General features: G+C 35.4%; 1 protein-coding gene across 4 annotated transcripts in view; it reads left to right on the plus strand.

The window, feature by feature from the left end:
- Positions 1-11,444, plus strand: part of PPARGC1A (PPARG coactivator 1 alpha) — a 97,669-nt gene that overhangs the window by 80,724 nt on the left and 5,501 nt on the right. For all 4 annotated transcript variants that reach the window (XM_039838074.1, XM_039838075.1, XM_039838076.1 and 1 more), the window contains 2 exons: positions 7,309-7,430; positions 7,760-7,911. In XM_039838074.1, coding sequence (XP_039694008.1) covers positions 7,309-7,430; positions 7,760-7,911 — 274 coding nt within the window. The remainder of the gene's footprint in view (positions 1-7,308; positions 7,431-7,759; positions 7,912-11,444) is intronic.

Raw genomic sequence — 11,444 nt, forward strand, 5'->3', positions numbered from 1 at the left:
GAATTTTGGCTTTGAGATTTTTTTTTTCTTTTTCTTTTCGAAATCTCTATGACATAGAGATTGTTTACTAATACAGTGGTCTACATAGGTAGTAAAACTTAATATAAAGATTTGGGACTTACTGTTAAACCAATTTCTACTTGGAAAATTATGTGCTATGACATAGAGATTGTTTACTAATACAGTGGTCTACATAGGTAGTAAAACTTAATATAAAGATTTGGGACTTACTGTTAAACCAATTTCTACTTGGAAAATTATGTGCTATTTCCATTTAACATAAGTGAAAACTCATGACTCTTTATGTGAAAGGCATTTGCTAGGTGCTTAGGATATAAAATTAGGTAAGATTTGGTCCCCTACAAGTCTACTGGAACATAAAGACAAACAGCCGATAGGGGAGTTTAAGTGCTATTGTAGAAGATGTATCTAAGGTACTGTGGTGGCATTCGGTGGGCACCCAGACCCGGGAATGAGGGAGCCCTGGACAGGGTGAGATTGAAACATAAAGGTATGAAGATCAAAAGTTTTCTATACCTGTGCTGTCCAGTATGGTAGCCATTAGCTATATGGCTAATTCAGCTACTCTCGAATTTAGATGCTCTGTAAGTGTGATTGGATTTTGAAGAACATACAAAAATGAGTGTAGAATACTTCATTAATATTTTTTATATTGATAATTTAAATCATAATATTTTGTGTATACTGAGCTAAATAAAATGTAACATTAAAATTAAATTTCTGGCTTCTTTTTACTTTTAAAATGTCCCTCTTAGAAAATTTAAAATACATATGCTGCATATGTATTTTCTTATTATTTTCTTAGACATTGCTATTCTAGGCAGAGGCCATAGCCCATTCTGAGTCTCTGGAAAAGAGCAAGGTATATTGGGAAGCTACTAGTCATTTAACTAGAACACAGGAGAGGCAAGAAATAAGTCTGGAGGGCTCTGTGGAAGCCAGACCTTTGAAGGGTCCCGTAAGTCATGATAAAGATTTTGAAGTCTATCTTGAAGGCATAGTGGAACTGTTTAATGAGTTTACCCACAGGAAGATTTTCTGATTGATTTCCTTCCTCAAAATGATCTTCTTTCTTATGCCAAAATGCATTTGCAAAGTGTATTTTTTATGAACTTGGGCACAGAGATACAAGCAATGACTTTTGATTCATTTGACTAGATTAGATTGAAAAGTCATTCATGAGACAGCAAAAGGAACTAGGACAGTCCCCTTAAGTTTTTTGAGTAGGTGATTTCCATTCAGATTTTTGAGATACCTTTAAAGTAATGACTAAGTAGCAAATTATATTTGGAATACTTTAGGTACAGTGCTGGATTTTTGCATAAATTCAGATCAATCATGTAATTAGAAGACTAACAAAGCAGAGGCTCCAAAGGGAAATGAACAAATATAATGTTAAAATCATATAATAATTGATAACTTATAAATTAGTCTTTGCTACCTTTGTCTTGTGGTCTGTATTGCTTTTATTTTTAGCTCCATAAGAAAGAGATAGTTTGGGAAGTCTGAAAACTTTTCATTGCATATGCCTTAAAAGTCTTTATCCAAATCAACTTGAGTACATCAAATCAAAGACAAGAGAAAACTAGTAATTAGTAATTCATATATTGAGGTTGAATATTGACATTATTTCCATTGCTACTTTCCTCCAATTTTCATCTAAACTCTTTCCCAAAAACCAGTTCACGCTCTGCCTTTCTCAGCCTTATAGGCTTGAGATAAGTCAGGTTATATTGGAACTCTGCAAGCCAGAGTTTAGTACTTAATGTCTAAACTGTCACCGCTCTAATTTTTTGTGGACTTCTAAGTCCAACTCCATTTGCAATCTGTACAGTTCCCTGCCAGAAAACGTGATAATGGGATGTTAATTTAAAGGGCAAATCTAGACATTATGATATGGCTCAGCGCTTAAAACCAAAACCAGATGTGCTTGGGCAATGCCTGTGCCATTTCATTTCTCTTCTCCATCGGTTAGTATGCAGCCCAGGAGCCAGGAGCGGTACATCATCACTGATAATTATCAGCTTCTTCCAAATGAAAAAAAAAATGTGTAATTTCTCACAGTTTTCTTTTGGGAGAAAATTAAGTAGTTTTCTAGCGAAGGCTTTTTCAAGACATATTTCATGTGGGTGAATATATCTTATGAGTCTAAGCTCACTATTTAGAAATTAGCAGTTTTATCAAAAGTAGTTATATATACCCTCCATCTATAGTTTTCACATTTTCTGATTTATCACTGTACTCACTTGCATCTTAGCTCTTACTAGCATGTTAATGGTTAAGTAGACTAACCTGGACTTATTCAGATATATCCAAACTTAGACACTAAGGGAGGATATTCGTGGGTGCTACTGGGATGTGGGCAAATTTGGAAAACTGAATGCTATAGTTTTGTTTCTTCCCTAAGAGTGTCCCCTAGTAGTAGGCACTTATCGAATGCCTACTGAATTAAATGAGCATAATCAACATTAAAGGCAAGAGAAAAAAGAACCTTTTGATTTTGGATTTTGTCAGAGTTTGGGCATTTTTCTGTCCATCCATACCTTTTCATGGCCACCTACTCCTCTCAGTTTATCCTTTCATTTGAGGACCTAGCTATACCATTCACCCTAGAAGTGGCATTGATGTTATCCATTCCTCTCTATAGTATTTATGGTGTCCTTGGAATTTTTGAAGGAGTCAGGTTGTAGCTCATCTGGAAATGAACACAGATCTTTCATTGCCAAAGTTGACATCCAGTTTCCTTAGCATAGGAAGAGGAATTTTTACATTATTCTGACTTGGAAATGTAGAATGAAAGTTCTGCAGACCCAAGTTCAAATTCTGTCAGGCTGTTCCCTGATGTTACCTAGCATTGCAGAACATTTTAGTGAGATAACCCATTAAAAAGCATCAGACACGGTCCTTGGCATATTTTAGGCAGTAAATATCAATATCCCTATTTTTTTTTTATTCTTAGTCAAACCCCTTTTACCAGGAGTTCCTTATTATTTGATGAGAAGCAACCATTGTATCAACTAACTGGGAGTCTCTATTCCCTTTTTTGCAAAGTCAGTTAATTCAGTCAAGGTTTTTTCTTTATTTACTTCTTGTGTTTTGATATAATGAGGATTTACCATACCTGTTAATACAACATAAATCTTCAATTTTATTATCCACCACATCAGCAAACTAGCTTTTGTGAAAATTGAAGCTAAAAGATGTTTGATAAATGTTACCTCCTCCTCAATAGTGAAAGTTGGTCTGAAAATCATTTTTCAAAAGCTTTTGCCAAAGGTTTAGAGTTCCTCCAAGCCTTTAAGAAGTTGGAAAAGTTATTAAGCATTTTGATTTCTTTTCCTTTCATCTCCTGTTTAGAAATTAATGTCTTGAAAAATTGGCTGCAAATGTTAAGGTTTTTTTAAAGATATGGAATCTATTCATCTGTCTAATAAAACTGTAACCTGTTAAAAATAATCGGTTCTTTGCTAGACATTTTGGCCAGTCTTGGAAAGATTTTTGTCTTTGCTTTTAAGACCTTCAGATGTCTTTTAGTTTCATTTTTAGCACTAGGAAAAAATGAGCACTCTAATCATTTTCTCAAATGAGAATTTTAACATGTATTCAATCTCTGATCTTTGTAAGGTAGCAAGACATGGTCCCATTCCTGTGTTTCATAAAAGGAGATGATAGATAAATAGGTAATTTAAGTGATTGTGGACCAGCCCTTTGGAGTTCTGTTTCTCCCGTCTAGGTTGTGTCTTCTTTCTACTGCAGAATGTATCAGTATCTGATATAAAAAGTCTTCTGGTTTATCTTCTTTGTGGGATCATTGTTACATACAGCATTGCTATAAAGAAGCAATTCAGAGACTCTCCCAATATGTCTGCATATGGACGTGCATATGGTCGATTTTAGCTTTCACTTCAAATTTCCTTGAATACGTAGGCTGTGTATATTCCCGTAATGGTAGTTGAGCAATTTCCTTGTGATGGTTCAATTTCTTTCTCTCTCTTCTGCATTTCCCCCTCCTTTTCCTCTATACAGTAGTAACCTTTCTAAAAATGCTCATTAAAAAAAGTCCGTAACACCCATGCAAGCAGGCGCCGGGAAGTTTAGATAACAGTCCCATCACATTTGGCTGTTTGGCTAGAGCTGGCTGCATAAATGGAATGGAATGTGATGTTATGATTCCCTCGCTCAAGTGTACAGCGCTGCCCCAGGACGAGCCTCACCATCATTTATACTTATTGACCTCCAGAATGTGCTGGGTTCTCCGGAGAAACACAATTATAGGCTTCGATTGAGACATACAATCTACATGGAAGTGAATCAGGCAGCCTACTCTGTTTGCTGTACATCATCTGGTCACTTATTTAAGCTTAACAGCTGATGTCAGAGGAATTGTGTTTTACCAACTGCTTCAGCAGAACTCTGCCTCTGATTCTCAAAGGTGATTTTTAAGAGTTAGAGTCCTGCGAACTTGCAGCTACTCCACACTTCTAACACCTAAACCTGTAAAAACATATGGAAACCTTTGTTAATTCACTCAGCTAAGCTACCTGAGTAGGACTTTTTCTGTGATAAAGCATCAAACCTGGCTTTTATTCTCCATTGCCTTAGAGAGCCACGGAGAGTAAGGACACACTTAGGCATCTTTGATATAATGAAGGATATGGGGTAAGTGTTAATTGATTGCCAATTGACTGATTTTTCAACAAATATTCATTGAGACTTTGTTATATTTCAGGTATCCATAAATCATAGTAGTCCACAGGACACATATGGTCTTTGCTTTCATGAAGCTTTCATTGTATGAAGAGATAGACACTAAACAATGAATAAACTATTAACTATTTAATTATAATTGGCATAGAACTACAAAGGAGGAATAGCATGTTCGATAAGAGCAACTAATAGGAAGCCTGACCTCATTTCAAGTCTCAGAAAAGAGATGATTGTTGAGTTCAATGTAATTCTAGACATTATGTGCATGTTGGTAGCGGGAAGGGAGAGGCAGTGTGGGAAGGATGCTTCAAGAAGCAGTGGAACAGCTTGTGCAAAGGCTTGGAAAAGGAAGGGGCACAGTGTATCCTCAGGGATGCTAGAAGCTCAACGTGGCTGGAAAATAGCGTAAAGGTAAGAATGGAATGTGGGAGACAAAGCCCGTAATGATGACAGGTCCAGACCACAAAGGGCCTGGTAGGTTCTGTTAATGATTTAGGGTTTTCTTTAAAAGTTGTGAGAAGTCATTTAAATGTTTTACACAGTAATTGGTACAAGCAGATTTCTGTTCTCTTATCAAAGACTATTCTGACTGAAGTGGAAGACTAGGTTAGAGGATGGTAAACATGGACATAGGATCCAAGTTAAGAGACCGTCGTCGTTATACTAGTTCAGAAAGAGATGCTGGCAGCTTGGTTTAGGGGAGATATAATAAAGGAGACAGACCGGAGAGAGATTTAGGAGATAAAAATCAACAGGACTTAATAGTGATAAGTATGTGCAGTCAGTGGACTAAGAGGGAGGAATCAAGGAAGGCCCTCAGGTTTTTGTCCTGCGTAATTGGCTAGATGGTGATAACTTCACTGTTACAAGAACACTGGAGAAAGACTCACTGGGAAAAAGGCAGAACTAGAGAGTTTGGTTTGGGCGATGTTGGTCTAGTCTGAGGTGCCTACGGGGCATTAGGCCTAAAATGTCCAATAGACAGCTGGTTATTTGAGTTTAAAGTTAGAGGCATTTCCATGATGAAAATAGAAATACGAATGTTGCAAAGGTTCAAGGAAGATGAAACATGGATGATCAGATCACCTAGGAGGATATCTGTTACAGAGTCTGTAAATTGTTCAGTTATATTTCACAAGCACTTATTGAGTGCCGAGTCTTTGCCAGGTCCTTTGCTAAATACTGGACACATGAAAAGGAAAGACATTTCGTAAATAACATAGGACATCTCTTTGCCTTAGGCCTAAATTACTTTTCACATCGTCGAAGACAGGATACTCTCAGTACATTCAGGAAGAACTCTTAGGCAAGCTAAATCCGTATCTTAGTCCTGCACCCCCTCGTCTTTGCTTCCATCTAACTTAAATCTTCGCAATCTGAAGTTCATTCCATTCTTGTTTGTCCTTGATAGACATACAGCCTAGTTGGTAAGCACATTCTTTATACTAACTCCTTGTATTCTTACCTTTTGTCACTTTTGAGAGTCATCCTCCTCTTTGGCCTTGTCTTCTTAGAATGGGAATTATAGGGTTGTTTCTTACATGAAGAATGCATTTCTCTCATTTTCTTTTTAAGAAATACATCCTCAGGCTATAAAATATTCTTCTCATATTTTTAGATTATAAATTGTTGATGAGTTTCAGATCGTGATGATATTAACTCCATTTGAGAAAATTAGGCCACACCCTTCTAGTATGTTTCTAAAATAAGATTCATTGGCAAAGTGAAGTTTACAGCCTCTTCTATAGCTCTTATTCTTTGGAGACCCATGGCTTAAAATAGTCTACATTTTAAGACCGTATTTTTCAAATTATTGTCTTCAGACCACCTGTATCAGAATCACTGGGGTGTGCTTGTTAAAAATGAAGATCATTGAACCTTATCTTCCAAATTTTTTTTAGCACAGCTGGGATAAACCCTAATAATTTGCATTTTTAATAAGCTCCCCAGGTAATATTTATTTATACTAGAGTTTGAGAATCACTTTTTTGAGGAATGTCAAAATTTGTACATCAAACCATCATGCTATCCACCTTAAACTTATATAGTGATATATGTCAATTATTTCTCAATAAAACTGGAAAAAATTATACATCTCATTATTAGAATGCTGAGTTAATGAGAAATGAAACAGTTTTGCAAGCCAGGTGTTTTTGTTTGTTTGTTTTGTTTTGTTTTGTTTTTTTACCAATTTTAAGGATTAATAATTGAGCCACAGGAATGAAAATATTTAATAGGTATTGTCCAGTTATTCAGTGACAAAGTGATCCCATTACGCATATTTTTTTTCCTAATATATGAAAGTTCATATGACTGAAGAATAGGGATGGATAGGAAAAATAGAAGAGAATGAGGTGTCAAAGAGAGAGAATGTAAGAGATGAGAGCGATATTGAAGAAATGGGAATTAAAACTTGGTTCGAGTGTAGTCTTTCATTCAGTTTTAGCGTATGTTTTGCTTTCATTGGCATGGTCTGTGGGTTCTTATTATGCATGATTTTGCCTTTATGAATATTTCTAGGGGTTCGACTTCTCTCTTACCTCCAGAACTAGCAAGTCTCTCTTTGCTCCCCACCCCCAGGAAGAACGCCGTGTGATATATGTTGGTAAAATCAGACCTGACACAACACGGACAGAACTGAGGGACCGTTTTGAAGTTTTTGGTGAAATTGAGGAGTGCACAGTAAATCTGCGGGATGATGGGTGAGAATCTTCAAGATTATTTCTTGTTTAGAAGCTGACATATGTAAAAAATTATGGCCATAAGATTACTAGGATGGGGATGCTTTGACAGATGACATGTTGAGTTCAGAACCTTATTTATTTTCTTTCATCCCTATTTATTAATCTTTCTAGTTGAGATTTTCTGTCCCAGAAATAAGTATTTAGCTGCTTGACAGGACAATCACACTGATAAATGGATGCAGTGGTTCAGACGTTGGCACCGGCGAAGTCTCCCAAAGTAGAAAGGGTTACAGTCATATATGCTAATGCTTTCTCACTAGATTTGAACTTCTCTTTGTCCATTGCAGAGACAGCTATGGTTTCATTACCTACCGTTATACCTGTGATGCTTTTGCTGCTCTTGAAAATGGATACACTTTGCGCAGGTCAAATGAAACTGACTTCGAGCTGTACTTTTGTGGACGCAAGCAATTTTTCAAGTCTAACTATGCAGACCTAGGTATGGATTTTATTGTACGTGGAATGAGGAATCCATATGTAGAGCTCAAAATGGAAGCAAATGTAAACCGTAGGCACATCAGGGTGGACTATTATTTTATTTTCTGCAGGGACTATTTGAATACAAATTTCATCTTATTATTTATTTTTTTAATGCCCAAGGGGCATTCAGAAGCAAGGGGCGTAGGTTTTGTCAACAAAGGGCAGAAGTCAATTCATTGTCCTGTCTGCCCAGATGCTGAAATTCTGCACCGTTTGTATGTATACGTGGAATGTTGTGTATTGCGTGTGCATATATCGTGTGTATGTGTGGGGTATAGTATATATGTGCATGTTTTATGTTGTGTGTGTGTCTTTGTATGCGTGTGTAATCTGCCATTGCTTTCTCTTCCCACCATGAATCCTTTTAGACAAACCATTGCCATCATTGTTTTATGAAACAGACTCTACAGACTAAACAGACTATCTTGTTCTTTTTCCCTTATTATCTCACAAAATTGTAAAAATTTTAACTTTTCTACAAATTATACCTTGAGAGGAGAAATAAAAATTTATATGCTAAATCACACTAGACTTTCTTTAAACAACAACCAAAAAAAAATGTTATTTTTCTGAATATTTCCACATGCTAGACACTGTGCCAGGAGGGGCTTTGCAAACATTTTCTCATTTAATTATCAGGACAGTCATAAGAGGCTGGCATTATTATTATCATCCCCATTTTACAGATAAGGAAGTCGAAGCATAGCCACTATTACCTAGTATGTGATTTACTTTCCAGTATTTTGTCTCAGAATGTCTAATTTCTTATAGTTGGTCATATGTTATATATAAATATGTATTTTTAAATTCTATTTCTCGATTAAATTATGTAAGTTCATTTTCTATTCATTCATAAGATTAAAAAATAATTTATCAACATATTTTAATGGCTATACAGTATTCTGTTCGGTGAATAGTACCTTTATATTTAATCATTCCATTATAGCTAATCATTTATTCAATTTTCAGTTTGTAGCATTATAAATAATGCCACAGTGGACATCTTAATTTCCTTTCCAATTCTAATTTTGTTCCTTTGCATGTGATTTCCTATCTAATGTGTGTATTGTAAGCCTTTAAATTCTTTGATAAAGGAAAAAAAGTGGCAAATGTCTTTTGAATATGACATAATTATTTTAAATCAATTATACTACCAATCATAAAATTAACATATAAATCTATTCCTAAGCATTATTATATTTCTATCTGCACTTGCTTTGGCTCAGTGTAGAGAAAGAAATGAATACCAAACATAGAGATTTTTTTTTCTCCCTTTTACCAAAGTGATGTCGTCTTAGAGTAATTGATATAGGTCGTGTGCATTGTTCAGGGGGAATATGCTATAATTCACTTCAAAAGCTAAATAGATAGTATGAAGCCGAGGAGAGGCAGCTGACTGTTAGAGAGATAGAGGCCTAGGGATGAAAATATAAACGGTAGCAAGTCATTTGTTCAAATGTTGGGTGATAAAAACAGTCAAGACAGATTGAAGTCTTGAGTTGATTTGACTTATTTTCTTCAGTGATGAAGGCCAGGGTGTTTCTAGTCTCTCAAAACATCTAGAGTTTAAAATAAGCTACCTAGAGGGGCCTTTAGATCACGATTCATCACTGGGAGAGGGAGGATTGAATGGTGTTTCCAAATTGAACTAGAGCCTCCCTGAAATATTTCTAAGAAGAATGCTTCCCTTCTCGTTATCTCACCGTCTAGCCAGAAGCAATGAAACTTTGCCGTTGCTAAGCTAGCTCTGTATTTTCTGAAAAGAGGTTTGATGTATATTGTAGTAGCATGGGTTTTTCCAATTCCCTCAAGCCCTACAATTGCACGAAGTGTAGTCGATCTGAGCCAAGGCAGGCTGTAGTCAGAGAGCCCGCAGACCTTTGGAATCCTGCAGACCTGGGTTTGAAACCCAACTTAGCTTCTGACCTTAAGCAAACAATTAACCTCCCTCTGCTTCTGGTTCTTCATTGGTAAAATACCTTATCACGTTGTAGTGGAGATTAAATAAACGTTTGTGAAGCTATTAACACAGTGTCTGGCATACCATAGGTACTCGATAAAGAGTAGCTATGATTATAATTAAAAATGATGGTAATGAGAACAAGTGGGAAATGTCAAGTTACTTTAAAATGGAAGAATCAACACCAGTGTTCAGCTCTGGAACTGAACAACATTTATATGTACCTTCTCTTTGTTTCTTGAAGAGTTCAAATTAAATGCATGAGGGTATGGCCACTGAATATGGTGAACAGAAGCATATAATGGATTCTTCTTAGAGGGAGTGTGAGCTGATGGGTGTGTCAAGAGTAAAGTGAAAATGATGTGACACAGATACATTTTACCAAGAGTAAAGTGACCAATCATTTTAGATAGATTTATCCAATTTTGTTTGTTTGTTTGTTTTTTTGCTCCCCAAATTAACTCACACATTCTATTTCTCTACTAATGAAGCCACTTAATCGGCTACTACAATGGCCACTACTGTAAAACATAATGATTCCAGTTACTATTTGTGAGCCAGTTTTATAAATGAAACTCAGGATTTAAAGAGACAATCAAGGTTACTATGGTGAAGCCAGAATTTAAGTCTGGTGTCTATGAATCTGTAATCTATGTGTCTTTCTATTCACTGTCTTATAAACAAATGGATCTTTCTGAAAGACCTTGATAAAAAATCTTAAATAGGAAGGATAAAAATTAAATTAAAACTATAGGATCAGAACAGAAGGATGGGTCAATACTAAGAATATAATAATTTTGATTAGAAATTAGTTACGGTATGGAACTTAAACATATAAGAAAAACTGAAATAAATAATGTATCACAAATTTTTATTGACTCAAAGAAATGTATTAAATTATCAGCATCTTGAATACATACATAACTTTTCATAAACTCTTGCTATTTATTGGTTAATGATTACCTGATCCCAACACAAATATTTCAACCATAGCTTTAGTAATATGCTGGTCTTCAAGATTAATATATTCACTTAACAAATAATTAATTTGACTACCTACCTTGTGAAAAGAGCTTTCTAGGTGCCAGGAATACAATTGTAATGTGATTTGTTTCTATTTATACAGTATCATTGGTAACAATTTATTTTTTTAAATAATTGGAGTGGCTTTTGGGTTAGTTCAAAAAAAATTTATTATCTCTTATTTGTGTTGCAGTATTCTTCCTTTGGTGTAGAAAAAAGTGTGAAGTAGATGTTATTGCCTCAGGAAATACGTATAAGCACATTCTATCTTCATTCAAGAAAAACAATTTTATGGGCGACTATTGTGTGACATAGTATGCTCACATAAGCGGGTATATATGAAATACCGGCTTTCATTTTTCACATTAAAGAAACTCTTGAGAACCACTGTTTCAAAATGTTACTAGTTTTTGCTAATAAAAATAGAAAAACACTAAAATTCTGGTTTTCTTGTAGAATAATCCAAAGTTAGTTCATTTTAAATATTCTCAAAATTTCCTGCGGGAACA

Source organism: Pteropus medius, unplaced genomic scaffold (assembly GCF_902729225.1).
Source record: "Pteropus medius unplaced genomic scaffold, Ma_sr-lr_union100, whole genome shotgun sequence".
NCBI classification, from domain to species: domain Eukaryota; kingdom Metazoa; phylum Chordata; class Mammalia; order Chiroptera; family Pteropodidae; genus Pteropus; species Pteropus medius.